The 13929-nt window shown below is 35.0% G+C and overlaps 1 protein-coding gene across 2 annotated transcripts; it reads right to left on the reverse strand.

The window, feature by feature from the left end:
• Positions 1-697: 697 nt before the first annotated feature.
• Positions 698-13499, reverse strand: LOC132558507 (SCO-spondin-like). 2 transcript variants are annotated; one of them, XM_060223074.1, is made up of 7 exons: positions 13438-13499; positions 13000-13138; positions 8119-8276; positions 6607-6777; positions 5776-5946; positions 2472-2544; positions 698-1164 (listed from the first exon to the last, which is right to left on the reverse strand). In XM_060223074.1, exons 1-7 carry the CDS (start codon positions 13481-13483, stop codon positions 741-743), a joined length of 1182 nt encoding a protein of 393 aa, XP_060079057.1. In that variant the 5' UTR covers positions 13484-13499; the 3' UTR covers positions 698-740. The 2 variants fall into 2 exon arrangements, with proteins under 2 accessions (XP_060079057.1, XP_060079056.1); XM_060223073.1 differs by having other exon boundaries at positions 698-1167.
• Between the last annotated feature and the right edge of the window lie 430 nt (positions 13500-13929).

Below are 13929 nucleotides of genomic sequence, written 5' to 3' on the forward strand. Positions count from 1 at the left end.
TAATTTTGATTTTCCTTTTGAAAAACAGCAAGTGAATTCTTTCGAAAACCTGTACTCGACCTTATCACATTTTGCATGACTTTTGTATACCTGGTCACGATTTCATCATATACGGAACTGCTATATCATGATCTAACGGTTTCAATGAAAATTGGACAACTTAAACGTATCGTATGGACGTTGGATTGCTGTTATCTGGATCACGTGATTAACCCAACATACATATATATTTATATGTAAACTATTGAACTAACTTAAGTGAAACATACAAAAATGGAACGGGGGTTTGAGGAAATAACATGTACCAGTCATTGTAACATAGTATTTACAGATTTTCTTTCTTTTTGAATTCAGTCTTACTGTTACTGAGATCATGTAGAAGGCTGGTCAGGTGGGGCAGTGTCAACGCACTCGCTTTTCAACTAATCATCCGGGATTTGATTCCCGGAGCGGTGGTAAAGCTATGAGGTCACCTGCCTAACCAAGGCAGGTGAGGTTCCCCGGCTTTACCGTCTTCCTTCCACAGTATGACCTCTCACAAGCTTTCGTCCGAGCAGTTAAGAGTGATAAATATATAATAGAATACGTTGTTTCGAAATTGTTGTAAAAATTATTAAAGTTTAATTTGTTAGCGGACTGCAGAAAAAAGAATTTAAAAATAATAAAAATAAATAAATAAAAGCGACAGTCGGCCGGAATGGAAATACATCCTCAAAGACGCAGAATGTGTACTGATGTCCTCAGGGTAAATCGTTTGTGGCAACATCGTAAACAGATTCGTTGTTTTTCACACGAGAAGTGTCCCGTCCCTGGAATACATCATACTGACCATCATCTACCATAACATTTCGGACGTGATCATATATTCCAGACGCGTCTGGATTGTCTTTGTTTCTAACAAAGACATCGTATTCGCCATCAAGCTGGCCTGATTTGGTGTGCGAATAAAGGTCATCGTCTGGGATTCCAACAGGAAGTCGAGAAGATCTACTAAGGATGCCATAACCACAGTTATCGGTGTGTACAGCTATTCCATCAGAACCTGGCGAAGAATGATTTGGGTTTGGCCCATCCTCGTTAGTAGAGGCAGAAACACCATTTTCATATTTAACCTGTAGTATCTCAATGTTGGTATCATCATTTGCTCCTCCTCTTGCACAACGTCTTCTTGAAAAAAATATTAATGTTATGGCTGAATGAATTTATCGCATAAGTCAGTAATGTCATGGTCTAACTGAATTGTCACACCATTTATAGCACAACCAAGGCGTTATATGTTATCTGCAATACTTTATGTAAGTTTAGAAAACAGAAAATTCTTAATATTAATATTTTCAAGAATCGTCTACACGGGATAATCTTTTGCTAAAGGTTGATCTCACCTATTGACGTAAAGACTAGATAATACTAGTGTCATATTAATTATAACGTACAACATCACAAGGGAACATTCTAATGAAGAGAAACCTTCAGGAACATAGACCATCGATAAATAAGGAGAGACATACAGGACTCAGAATATATATATCTATATAGATTTTAAACGCTTTATGGCAGATTTATCAGTGATTGATGGCCGATGACAAATGCTCAGAGATGAAAAGTACACCTAGGCATCCAGTATTGGTATAATGTAAGTTATGTCATGTGGTGCAACCATTCAAAAATATTGCTGGTATCTTTTTATCGTCCCTTAAAATACATTGCTAAGGCAAGATGAAGGCGCAACTAGCATCGGATACTGACATCTTTTATAGGAAAAAATGTGAAAAAAAAACCAAAGTTAGGTTTGGAAAATTCGAAGTGTCAGGAACGTTTAACACTGACTGTAATACTTCGTCGCTTGAAATATTTCAGCGTTGTCTACCTTATAACTTGGGTAGTGAATTTATTACATTTTCATTATGGAAATACAGGAATTGATCAATGCGATAAAAAAACTATCCAGCAATAATATAATATTTTCGTACTTTTGACCAATCAGAGAGTGTACATTTCTCTATGTTCGTATATCAAACAAGTTTGTAAACAATTCTTAACAGGCAACAACACAAAACGGTAGACTAGACTACAACGTAAAGCAGCCTATTCAAAACGACGCCGGCTTGTTGTCAAATGTAACGTCAAAATATCAGACGTCAAAGAGCACGATAATATTTCCCTAACTTAATTTAACATCGCTTTATTTCATGTTTGGATCGGCTTTTATTTATTTTTATTTTTTTCCTTTGAAAATGTAAGAAAGGTTTTCCATTAAGTGTTTAGTTTGCACTTGACAGAATATATCTAATTGTTCACGAGTGTTTTGTGAAAAGTGCAGATATTCGTCATGCCCGTGTAATATATATATATATATGATATTAACTGTACACAATGTGAAAATGTATTACGAAACCTGCCATGATACTGCATTTGAATATAGCCCAACCATTTCAGAACAAAATGTATCTCCGTTATAAGTGTTATATTACCTTGTGGCCCACACGATGCAAATTGTTACTATCACCACCATTACACATGCAGCTGTCACAGCAATTATTGTACCTGGTGTAAAAAGAATTAAATATTATAACAAATCTTAAATCTAGTCATATATTTACTTTAAATCAGTAACTGACAGGCTACACACTAAGTAATTAAAACCTTTGTATTTGATCAAGTATATGCCAGGCGATTAGTTTAACTTCTTCTTGTAATTGTTTTAAGTACCGTGGACTAGATAGTGATCCCAGGTGCCAAAGTCAAAGATAAGAATATGAGCTGTAAAAAATAAATACTAACATCAAGCTTATACAAAATAATCATAATCCAGACTCGAATTTAATATAACAAGGGCAAGATGTGAACATTTTACACAGAGACTCATGAAAAAGTACAAGAAGAATAAGACTAGACGTGCCTGAAGTGTAAGCCACTCCTGTCTTACCGAAGACACCCTCCATGCAAAATTGATGAATACTTAATAAAGGCCTCAATGTGTTGTCATTTAACATTGAAACACTAGGAAGTCTGCACAGAAGGTTTATAATCAATTTTCATCATTGTATGCCTTCTAGAAATTGAGAAACTTTCATTTAACGATTTTTAGTTAATTGACATCTGTGACCTTGAAAGTGGGTCAAGGTCATTTATATTATCAAACTTTATTGTCGGTTACATATCCTTCCTGTATATGAAATATCAAGCATCTAGGCCTTCCAGAACTTGAGAAGAAGTTTTTCAAAGATTGGTACCCTAAATAGCTCTTTCCAAGTTTGTGCCCTACCGAAAACCGGAAGTTGAACTTTTAAGGAAGTTTTTCTTATGACAATCAATAGGAAGTGTCTACAGAAGGTTTGTAATCAATTTTCATAATTGTGTGCCTTCTATAAAGTGAGAAACTGTCATTTAACTATTCTTAGTTATTTGACCTCTGTGACCTTGAAAGTGGACCAAGGTCATTTATATTATCAAACTTTGTTGCCAGTTACATATGCTTCATATACGTGAAATATAAAGCCTCTAGGCCTTTTAGAACTTGAGAAAAAGTTTTTCAAAGATTGGTACCCTTAATAGCAGTTTTCAACTTTGACCCCCTACCGCTAACCGGAAGTTAAATTTTGAGGTACGTTTCTCTTATATCATTCGACAGGAAATGTCCACAGAATATTTATATCCAAAGTTGAAGACTTCAGGCAGATTAACAAAGGAGAAATTACCATTTAACGATTTTTACATAATTGACCCCTGTGACCTTGAAAGTGGGTCAAGGTCATTTATATTAACAAACATGATAGATAATTGATCAGACATCTTATACATGAAATATCAAGACTCAAGGCTTTGCAGAACTTGAGAAGAAATTTGTCAAAGTTTGTAACTTAAAATAACACTTTTGAACTTTGACCCCTACCGAAGACCGGAAGTTGACCTTTGATCCCAGTTTTTTTCTTGTAAAAAGAGTTTTCTTATTAATTTAAATAATATGAATGAAATTAAGGTCACTAGCTGGAACAGTTTTTGAGTTACAGCATTTTAGGTAAAATCGGATATGACGTCATGGCGGCCATTTTGTTTTTCCGATGAATTTGAATATGTCACTAAATGGTAGAAGACATCTGGGGAAATCTTTTCAGTAACAAGTTGATAAAATATAGCCCATCAATATTGTTCTAGAACGAGTTCTTCCTATTTGTCGGCATTTTTAAAAGATCAAAGGAAATTTTCAAAATGGTGTACAGCGGAAATGGCTAAGGTTTCAGAAGAACTGAAAACACTAAATTCATCGGAAAGACGTTCTGCATCGATTTGTTAAATTTTGAAAATGTTACCCAACGGCGAGCTTTTTTATTTGACATATTTTCTGATAACATGTCATGACAAAAATTTAGATAAGGAAATTCTCTACAAATAATATAATCGCACAAACTCTGTATAATCAATGGTTCTAGAGATATTCTCGTTTTTAAATTTTTAACTTATGACGTCATGGCGGCCATATTGAATTTTTGACCTACTTAAAAAATAGGCATCGACAAGTTCATATACGTATCTACAAATATTTGAATAGAATGTATATCTAGCTTTTACAATTTAAAAGATTACGAACCCACAAAATTGGAAGAAGAATAATAATAATAATAATAATAATAATAATAATAATAATAATAATAATAATAATAATAATAATAATAATAAGAAACCGAACAAAAACAATAGGTCTTTTCACAAGTTAGTGAAAAGCCCTAACAAGTTTGAACTATTTCTGACAGAAAATAAACAAATTATGCTCAAAAGGGTAATTTTCCTACATAAAATATAGCAAACTGTACCAGCTTAAACTTACAATACTTTTCATATTTGAACTATTTCTAATAGAAAATATTCATATAGAAACTCCTTAAAAAGCATGATAACCTAGCAAAAGAGACATCATATATCTGCTGTGTAATGGTGCTTATAGATAGTCTAAAAATCGAGAAGCCATTTGAAGCTTTAGTATAATTTTACTTTATCAAAACCATTGATGACGTAGAAGCTCCAATCATTTTTTCTCATCCAAGTTGTCGATAGATTCAGGTCAGGATGTAGCATGAGCAAACGGATACAATGTTTATCTGCGCGGATTATCTGTCTAAATAGCTGTTTATATTGATTCCTGGTGTACGTACCCAAAAATCGTCATATCTCTCTTAGAACTTATTCTCTTAAGTAGAACGATAGAACAACACACATCGCGGCGATGCATCGAAAAGATATTGTGACGGGAAAATTCCTCCGAAGTTGTCAGTCCGATTCTTTCAAATGGATATTAAGGTTTATATATCTTACTCTATAGCATTATCCTGTAAAGGCTGGAAACAATACCTTGTGATATAATTTCGTTAAGCTGTAATATTGTTAACTGAATATGAATTCTGGATTGAGAATATCAACTACTGTAACGGTTATCATTTTCCTTAACATTCCGAAATTACCGACAAACTTACTTGAAGTAGAATCGGAATATGTCACCAAGATTATCATCACCGTACTGTCCACTTCACATTTCGATGACTCATGTTAACATGTCATTATAATGAATTTCTCCAATGCCTCCACCGGAACGATGGACCCATATTTGGGCTAGTGTCAAGAGTATATCACAGATTAACTCATGAAAATTATACGACTGAGATTTCGTTGCATAACAATTATTTTAGAATGATTATTCTCTAATGGAAATTCAGTGAATATTTTTTGTTTAATCACAATTTTAACAGTAAACGGGAAAATTGCTTAACACAGAAATCTTACTTGAACATTCGTTTTCTTGACAACTTTTGACAATTGTGTTATTGCCTCTGCATGTCTTTCCGCCATTTTGAGGTTTTGGTCTGTCACATGACCTCGTTCTGCTCTTTTGTCCTTTCCCGCACGTCACAGAGCATTGCCCGAAAGAACTCCAATGACCCCATCCTCCGTCAACTGTAATGGATTATATCTATTATTAAATAGAATTTACTGCAACCACCTTCAACAATCGTGTGTTAGAATTCATACTCGGATAACTGCCGTAAGGGTTAAAATAGCCCTGCCTTCGATTGTTACAACACTTTACACAATCATTGTACAACACTTAAAAAGTATTAGGTTTATGCATTTCGACTTCTTATGTACATTATTAGAAGAAAAACGTGTATCATAATTAAGTCAGACAAATACAACTCCGGAGGGTTAAATTTTATTGACACGTGTGTTTTTGGGATCCACTCCCAGTAATATATTAAACAATGATGACAGATCATCTTAATGTGTCTTATGGTCGGGAAAGGTATAGCAAGCAGAGGATTACAATTCGAGCGGGGCGCTTTAAAACATTATAATGTTTACAGATAATATCGTCACAGGTATACCAAAGTTCGCAAATACAATGTTAATGAATAGAATGTAACAGAAATATGAACAGCAGAAGATCACGGACTTTAATAATGGTTATATCAAAGATATAAAATGAATGTACGGAGCACATTTTACCTTCGCACAAAACACCTGCTGCCTCTGTTTCTAATAGAAATTCAGTGAATTTATTTGTTTAATCACAATTTTAACAGTAAACGGGAAAATTGCTTAACACAGAAATCTTACTTGGACATTCGTTTTCTTGACAACTTTTGACAATTGTGTTATTGCCTCTGCATGTCTTTCCGCCATTTAGAGGTTTTGGTCTGTCACATGACCTCGTTCTGCTCTTTTGTCCTTTCCCGCACGTCACAGAGCATTGCCCGAAAGAACTCCAATGACCCCATCCTCCGTCAACTGTAATGGATTATATCTATTATTAAATAGAATTTACTGCGACCACCTTCAACAATCGTGTGTTAGAATTCATACTCGGATGATTGGGCACTAAGACCAAATCACAAAGCTTGTAGACATTATTAAAAAGTATTAAGGTATCCTCATTATATTCCACAGGTATAATCTTTATTAATTTATTTGATTTTGTTAATCTTATCGTGCTATTGTTTTCACGAGAAGTGGAATTAATGGTTTTTGAACTGTGAATAACTAATGACTAATCTTGGGCACCCTTTCCTATAAGCAGAAGAAGATTGAATATATCCAATATTATTTATCATTTCCATAGTATACATCAGCCAGACCTTCTACAGGAGCTGCCTACCTTATACTTCGATCTCTACCTACAAGGAACCAATATGGTTGTATAATAAGCAAAATGACTTCAATGACCTAATTGTAAAGGTCAGTATCAGTTTCTGCATCAAAACTATTTTTCCAACCTATCGAGCTGATATATGTCATAGTACTTCCGATATTTAAGGGTTTGTACCTAAAGTCACGACTTACGACATTTAACAGATAAACTCATAGTTGTACGCCGAAGAAAGATTCAATTTTGATTTTGCGATATGATATTGGAAATGCTTTATTTTTGTTAGTATACCTGATTGTTGAGTCGTAAACCTTGCTTCGATAGATAGTACAAAAAAAGAATACCCCCTTTAATACAAAAATTAAAAACAGTAAAGCCAGAAATCATTTGAACTGCATAATACAGCCTTTTTATCCTTCTAGGAATCGTCAGCGCCTAAATATTGCAACCCAGGAGGCGACTGAGAAATATTAATAATGATCAGAATAAATCTTTAAATCTAGATTGGTAGGAGCACAAGCCCCATAATTCAATCAATTTCGTAATTTGTATATATCTGATGAGTACAATGTAAACCGTGGCATTGTTTAAAAAATCGAAACGTGGCATGCAGGTTGCAGCAAACCATGGGGGTTTAAAAATCATCAGCAATGCTTTTCACCTGCTAACTCGAAGAATATACAAAAGACACACAAGGAAATAGTATGTTTTCATACAAATTTTGAAATAAGTAAAGTTGAGCCAAATAATAACATAGATTTGGTAAAATTTACCATACAAAATATGGAGCGTGTGATAAGTTACAATGTATATTGCGAAAATCATAAACGAAGTATATTACCTATTATAGTTGCGCCCGAGGACCAGTTCTCGCAAGGGTAAAAATAGGCCTGCCTTCGATTGTTACCACACTTTACACTGATCACGGGCTTTAATGATGGTTGTATCAAAGATATAAAATGTATGTACGGAACACATTTTACCTGCGCACAAAACACCTGCTGCCTTTGTGCAAAAATTACATGCCCGACTAGTTTCGAAATGGCAATATGAGAGACTTGTTTCAGTTCCACTGGGACAGTCAAAATAATGTGTTAGAACTCCAGGTCTATCCAAAAGCACATTGGCTTGTATACCACCCCTGAAACACGTGTAAAAGGGTAATTGATTGCAAATTTAAAAGAGCATGAAATGTTTATTTCTTATTCACTGGGAAAATCTCAAAATTATGTTAATGTATTACAAGTAGAAAGAAATCGTCTTTTGTCCTTTGCTTCAATTAAAGCTTAATCAAAACAAATCTTGCATTTTTCCCCACATCTTAATATGAGTTGTACAACGCTATATTAATGTCATTGGAGTTTAACGATATTGCTGTGATTGTATTGCAAAAATGCATAATATGCTCCAACGTTACTAAGACACTGACAAGAAATCGTCGAAGAGCTCAACTTGAATCTCGTAACAATGCTTTGTGAGTATGACTTAAGGTTGTTGTTAAGAATTTTCTGATACTTTAATAGGGGGTTTAAAAGGAATTACGAAATTAAGAAGTACGATTACGTTTACAAGTAAGAAAGCACTAGAAACCATGTTAGGAAAATTAATCTCATCCATCAATCCTGTGCTTTGTCACTCGAGAACTCATTCAACAAATTATGCATACGCAGTGCTAGGTTGACATCTATTTATGAAGTTAAGCCGGACCTATATTTAATCTAAAATTACATTTTCCTTAACGGTTGTGTGAAATTGTTTGTTATACATTTCATCTTAAATTTTTTTTAACAACAGCAGGTTGATAGGATGTAGAAAATATACCTTACATTTGTTTATCATATCATTTAATACAGTATAATCGATTATGTAAGATATTTTATCGTTATATACATATTAGCATATAACTGGCCTTTTAACATAGCCGTTTATATCGATCTAATTGTAGCAACATCAATTTTACTATTCTAATGTGTTCTTGATATGACATCCAGTGAGAGTAATAACTAAATAAAGCATAACGATTTATTATGTAAGTATAAGTGATGAATGTCTCAGCAAATAATGTTATGTTTACAGTCCTTCAATACTGTAACACTTATACTTTATGTTAAAGATCGTATCCTTCATATTTATATTGAAAATTCTGTGATTCAAATTTCTTACATGCCTGTTTTTTAAACCCCATTCAATCAACATAAAACACAGATTCATGACAATTTTCCGGAGCAGTCAATCATAAATTCATGAAGACGGACGACATCATATAACCTAAAGGAAGTACAGTCTTAGCTTTCTTGTTTCATTTGGGTACAATATGATATGAGATACCCAAATTTTGATACGCCGTATGTGACACATTTCGAAAACTTATTTCTCATCAGCGACGCTCAAAAGCGAAAAATGTGTAAAGCCAAATACCATGTAAATGAGATTGAAGCATGTAAGACGAAACGACCTAATATGATGTCAAAAGCAAGTGTAGGATAGCAATTTTTGTATGATAAAGATCAAGCATATAGTGATTGGATTTAATACATACAATGACAGTAATGCAAGGTTCCTCGGATACCCAGGTCCCCCAAAATATGATGGCCCGCCGTCAAAGAGAGGGCATGGTGAAAATTGTAAAAGCATCAATGTCCGATATGAAAACAAGATGTGCCATCCATATTCAAGGATTAAAGTGCGGACAACTGCAGTTATTTGTGAACATGAAAGATGCCAACAAAACATTGGACAAAATAAAAGAAGCACGATCCCGAAGACTTTGCCAACCAGTCGGTTCTATACATAGAATGCAGCAGGTGTGCGACCTCATTCCCGAAACATATACAGACTCTGATGAATATCATCGTGAGTGTTATCAGAGGTTCACCATGAATCTTAATCGCCTTGAGGTTCCTACAGACGCGCCAGAAGCAACATGTACATCTAGAACAAGTCGGCGATCTTCAAAGGCCAGTGATACCACTATCGTCAAGCCCAATTGTATATTCTGTAACGCCGAAGGGCGAAATAAAATCAAGGTGAAGGGTAACTGGACAAGTGAAGGAACCTCTAAGTTTGAGTTTGATGGTTGGAGAAGAGTTCTAGAAGTATCAGAGCAGATATCCGATGAATAACTCTTGACTAGAATTAGAGGACATGATTTGTTTGCATGCGAGGCGCAATCTCACAAGATGTGATATGTGACAAAAAGATTGTCACAAAATGTGAGCTTGTTCAGGTCTATATTTCGAGCCTGCAAGATACGGAGTTCGCCAATCCTAACTACCGCAGTGAGAAACTGAAGGTCAAGCTGGGGAGGGATGTCGACTCTTGTGGAAAAAAACAAAGTAATCAAGTATAAGGCAATATTGCCTTCCAACTATTTGTGACATCCCAAAGCCAGGGCTTGCAGTTGGACATGAAGGAGCTGATGATGTACCCGTTGATCCCTGTTCCATGGTAATGCCTACTTATACTACCTCAAGGAGATACCAACCAATTTCAGCTTGATCTGCAACAAGATTTTTGGCATGATGTCAACGACAACAGATGCGGTGTTCAGCACAGATATGAATACTCCCAATTCCGTCAAATCCATGGAACGTGACAGAAGGGACTGAGAAGCTCAAAATAAAGGAGGCATGCACAAAGAAACCTCCTGATCGGAAGCAGTTCCTGACGAATGAAAACAAGACACAATTCACAAATCTCCTCTGCAAGAAAAGTCATCATCATATATGACGGAGCTGCATACGGGTAAAGCACAGCAAAGATGGAGATGGAAACTCTACGCTCATCCCAAGAGGAAACTGATTCCAAAGTAGTTCTTTACTGCATGTATGGAAAGGACATGGGATACGAGTACATCAGGATCAAAAGTCCAGACAGTGATGTTTTTTTCATCCTGCTGCACTACGATCTCACATTACCAAATGTAGTGATTCTTTTTTATATTGGCACTGGAAATACGCAGCGACTGATCAACATCACCGAAATGGCAGAGTGCTATACACAGCACTCATGTGTCTTCATGCATATACCAGATGTGACACTACCAGCGCATTCAAAGAAATAGGAAAGATAAAGCCACTGACAACTCTCCAGAAAAATCCAAAGGTTGCTGCTGTACTCTACAGGTTGGGGGAAACTTGGGACATAACCGAAGACCTCGTTGAAGAACTGGAGGAATTCACGTGTGCCATATATGGTCGTGCTAGAGTGCACAAGGTTAATGAGCTGCGATACATCCGCATACAGGAGCTGTGTGCCAAGGAAGACCAACTCCACCCTTCAAAGAATGTGAACCTGGGATCACTTCCACCATGCAGTTTGGAGCAGCACGTAAAGCGTGTCAACTATCAGGTGGAATCTGGAAGAGGGCCCACATTGCTGAACCAGATATTCCAGATGTGAAGGTTGACCATGGATGGGAGGTCAAGGATGGAATGCTGGAGCCACTGTGGTACAAAAGAGATGTTCCGCCACAGGAGCTCATCAACATCGCTGGTGAACAACTAACGATGATGTGGATTTAGATGACTCGGAAACTGTACATCAGCTGACAGAGGTGTTAGATTAGTTTAGCGTACAAAGCGCACTGAAAACACAGTCAGTGATCTGGATGGACAATATGTAACCTCGAATGACATGAACTCTGTGTTTGTTAGATATTTAGACACACAGAAACGGTTTATGAACGAAATAGCATGTGGTCATTCAGCTCAATAGTGTGAATAAAACATTTCTGAATCATGACTAAGGTTGTTTGCTTTCTGGAAAAGTTTTGATAAAAAATTACGACAATTATTTTGTGAAAAATTTAAATTTTGACCTCAAAATCGACATAACTTCATTTTTGTTAAAATGAATCTACTCATTGTAGTTTGTTTTGTTCACATATATGTTTCTTATTCTATTGAGATCATTTTGATACCTCATTTGTTAAATTTGATTTAAAAAAAATAACGATTTTATGAGTTTTTCCACATTTCGGGTAAATTTCACTATGGCGGCCATCTTAATGACGTCATACCCGGAAGTTCGTTCCAACTTACGCAATGTTAACATTTATTTTCGTGATCAGGGCGTTATGGGGCTTCAGAAAAATACTGGTTCCAAGGTTTGTGGGGGGGGGATGCACGGTGGACCCTTCTACCTCCCGGCCTATATGTTTTAACTTCATATAGCAAACGTTGTTGTTGTTGTTGTGTATATTGTAAATTAACGTTCATCCCGACAGTTTTTTCCTATATGTTGTAAGAATGCACTTAGGTGTATATAAGCTTAAAGTATAGCCGGATATATTATTGTGTATTATGTATTAATTTCCGGATGGTCACAAATTAAATTTGATATTATTTTAGTAATAATCGGATGTTAAGCTATCCCATCAAACATGTTTCGTTAGTGTCTGGTTTTCATTCAAGCTACAACGGAACATTGTGAAGAAAGTTGAGGCTTAAACACGTCTGTTGCTAAATCACAGTGAAACAAGATATTAGAAAACAAAAACGAAGATTTCATCCCTGGGGTTCTGTTTGCATGGTTTTATACCCTATGTAATATATATATCATTCCTTATTGTTTGTTGAAACATCGCACGAATAGTTATTGTATATGCACTGTATATATGAAATAGCAATGGATGTAGACTAATTCATTAAGACGTTGAAGACTACTACACTTTATATGTTAAATAAATCTACGATAAATTATCTAAAACCTATTCGATATCTATATCAGTAAATTATTTTTCATCACTTTTAAACTTAACTTTTGATTGTCTACGCAATACTTTTTGTTTCCTCGTTTTGGTACCAAGGTATTCAGGAAGAACTCAGTTAAAAGACATTGAATTTGTATATGAATTGACATACCGAAACCCCAGATCCTTGCAGGCTACGTTAGCAGATTGATTTGACCAGCAACCTCCGCACAACGGGTTCCATGTTAATTGGTTTCGGTAGAATATCTCTATTCCTCCCTCATATTTGGTTTTATTTCCGTAGAGTCTCACTACACATATAGATCGAAATTAAACATATGAAAATTTCTAGATCTGAGCTCATATACTTGAACGATGAGACGAATCTCGAGAAATAAGACAATGGTATATATGTTAAATACACAAGACGATTACAACTATACAAAAAGTTTGTTTTCAGTCAGGAGAAATAAAGGTTGATACTTATACCAGTCTGACGATATTTGAAATATTGTACCTACTATTTGTGATGCACGTTTACACATGTATAAATAAATAAAATCCTATTCTATCTAAGTAAGAGTTTAGAAGTCTTAATGCAATTACTTACCTTTATATGATGAATATAAGTCCTGGAAAAAGAAAAGAAACAACATGTAATAAACTACTGTTATCAGATGATTTGAATTCAGTGCCATATTTTTAACATTGAAAGGGTCTAACAGGAAGAACAAATCCGTATCATACATGATGTATAAATCAATTTACGTTACATCCTGTTGAACCCTTTCTAAAGGACATACTTGTGCACGTCCGTCTTACATTACCATATATGTTTATGTTTACAGGAAAGCACAAGAAAATATATTTATGAAGTTAAGCCAGACCTATATTTAATCTAAAAATACATTTTTCTTAAAGGTTGTGTGAAATTGTTTGTTATACATTTCATCTTAAATTTTTTTAACAACAGCAGGTTGATAGGATGTAGAAAATATACCTTACATTTGTTTATCATATCATTTAATACAGTATAATCGATTATGTAAGATATTTTATCGTTATATACATATTAGCATATAACCGGCCTTTTAACATAGCC

The sequence above is a fragment of the Ylistrum balloti genome, unplaced genomic scaffold, assembly GCF_031769215.1.
Source record: "Ylistrum balloti isolate Yb309-2 unplaced genomic scaffold, AGI_CSIRO_Ybal_v1 Utg370794, whole genome shotgun sequence".
In the NCBI taxonomy this organism is placed as follows: domain Eukaryota; kingdom Metazoa; phylum Mollusca; class Bivalvia; order Pectinida; family Pectinidae; genus Ylistrum; species Ylistrum balloti.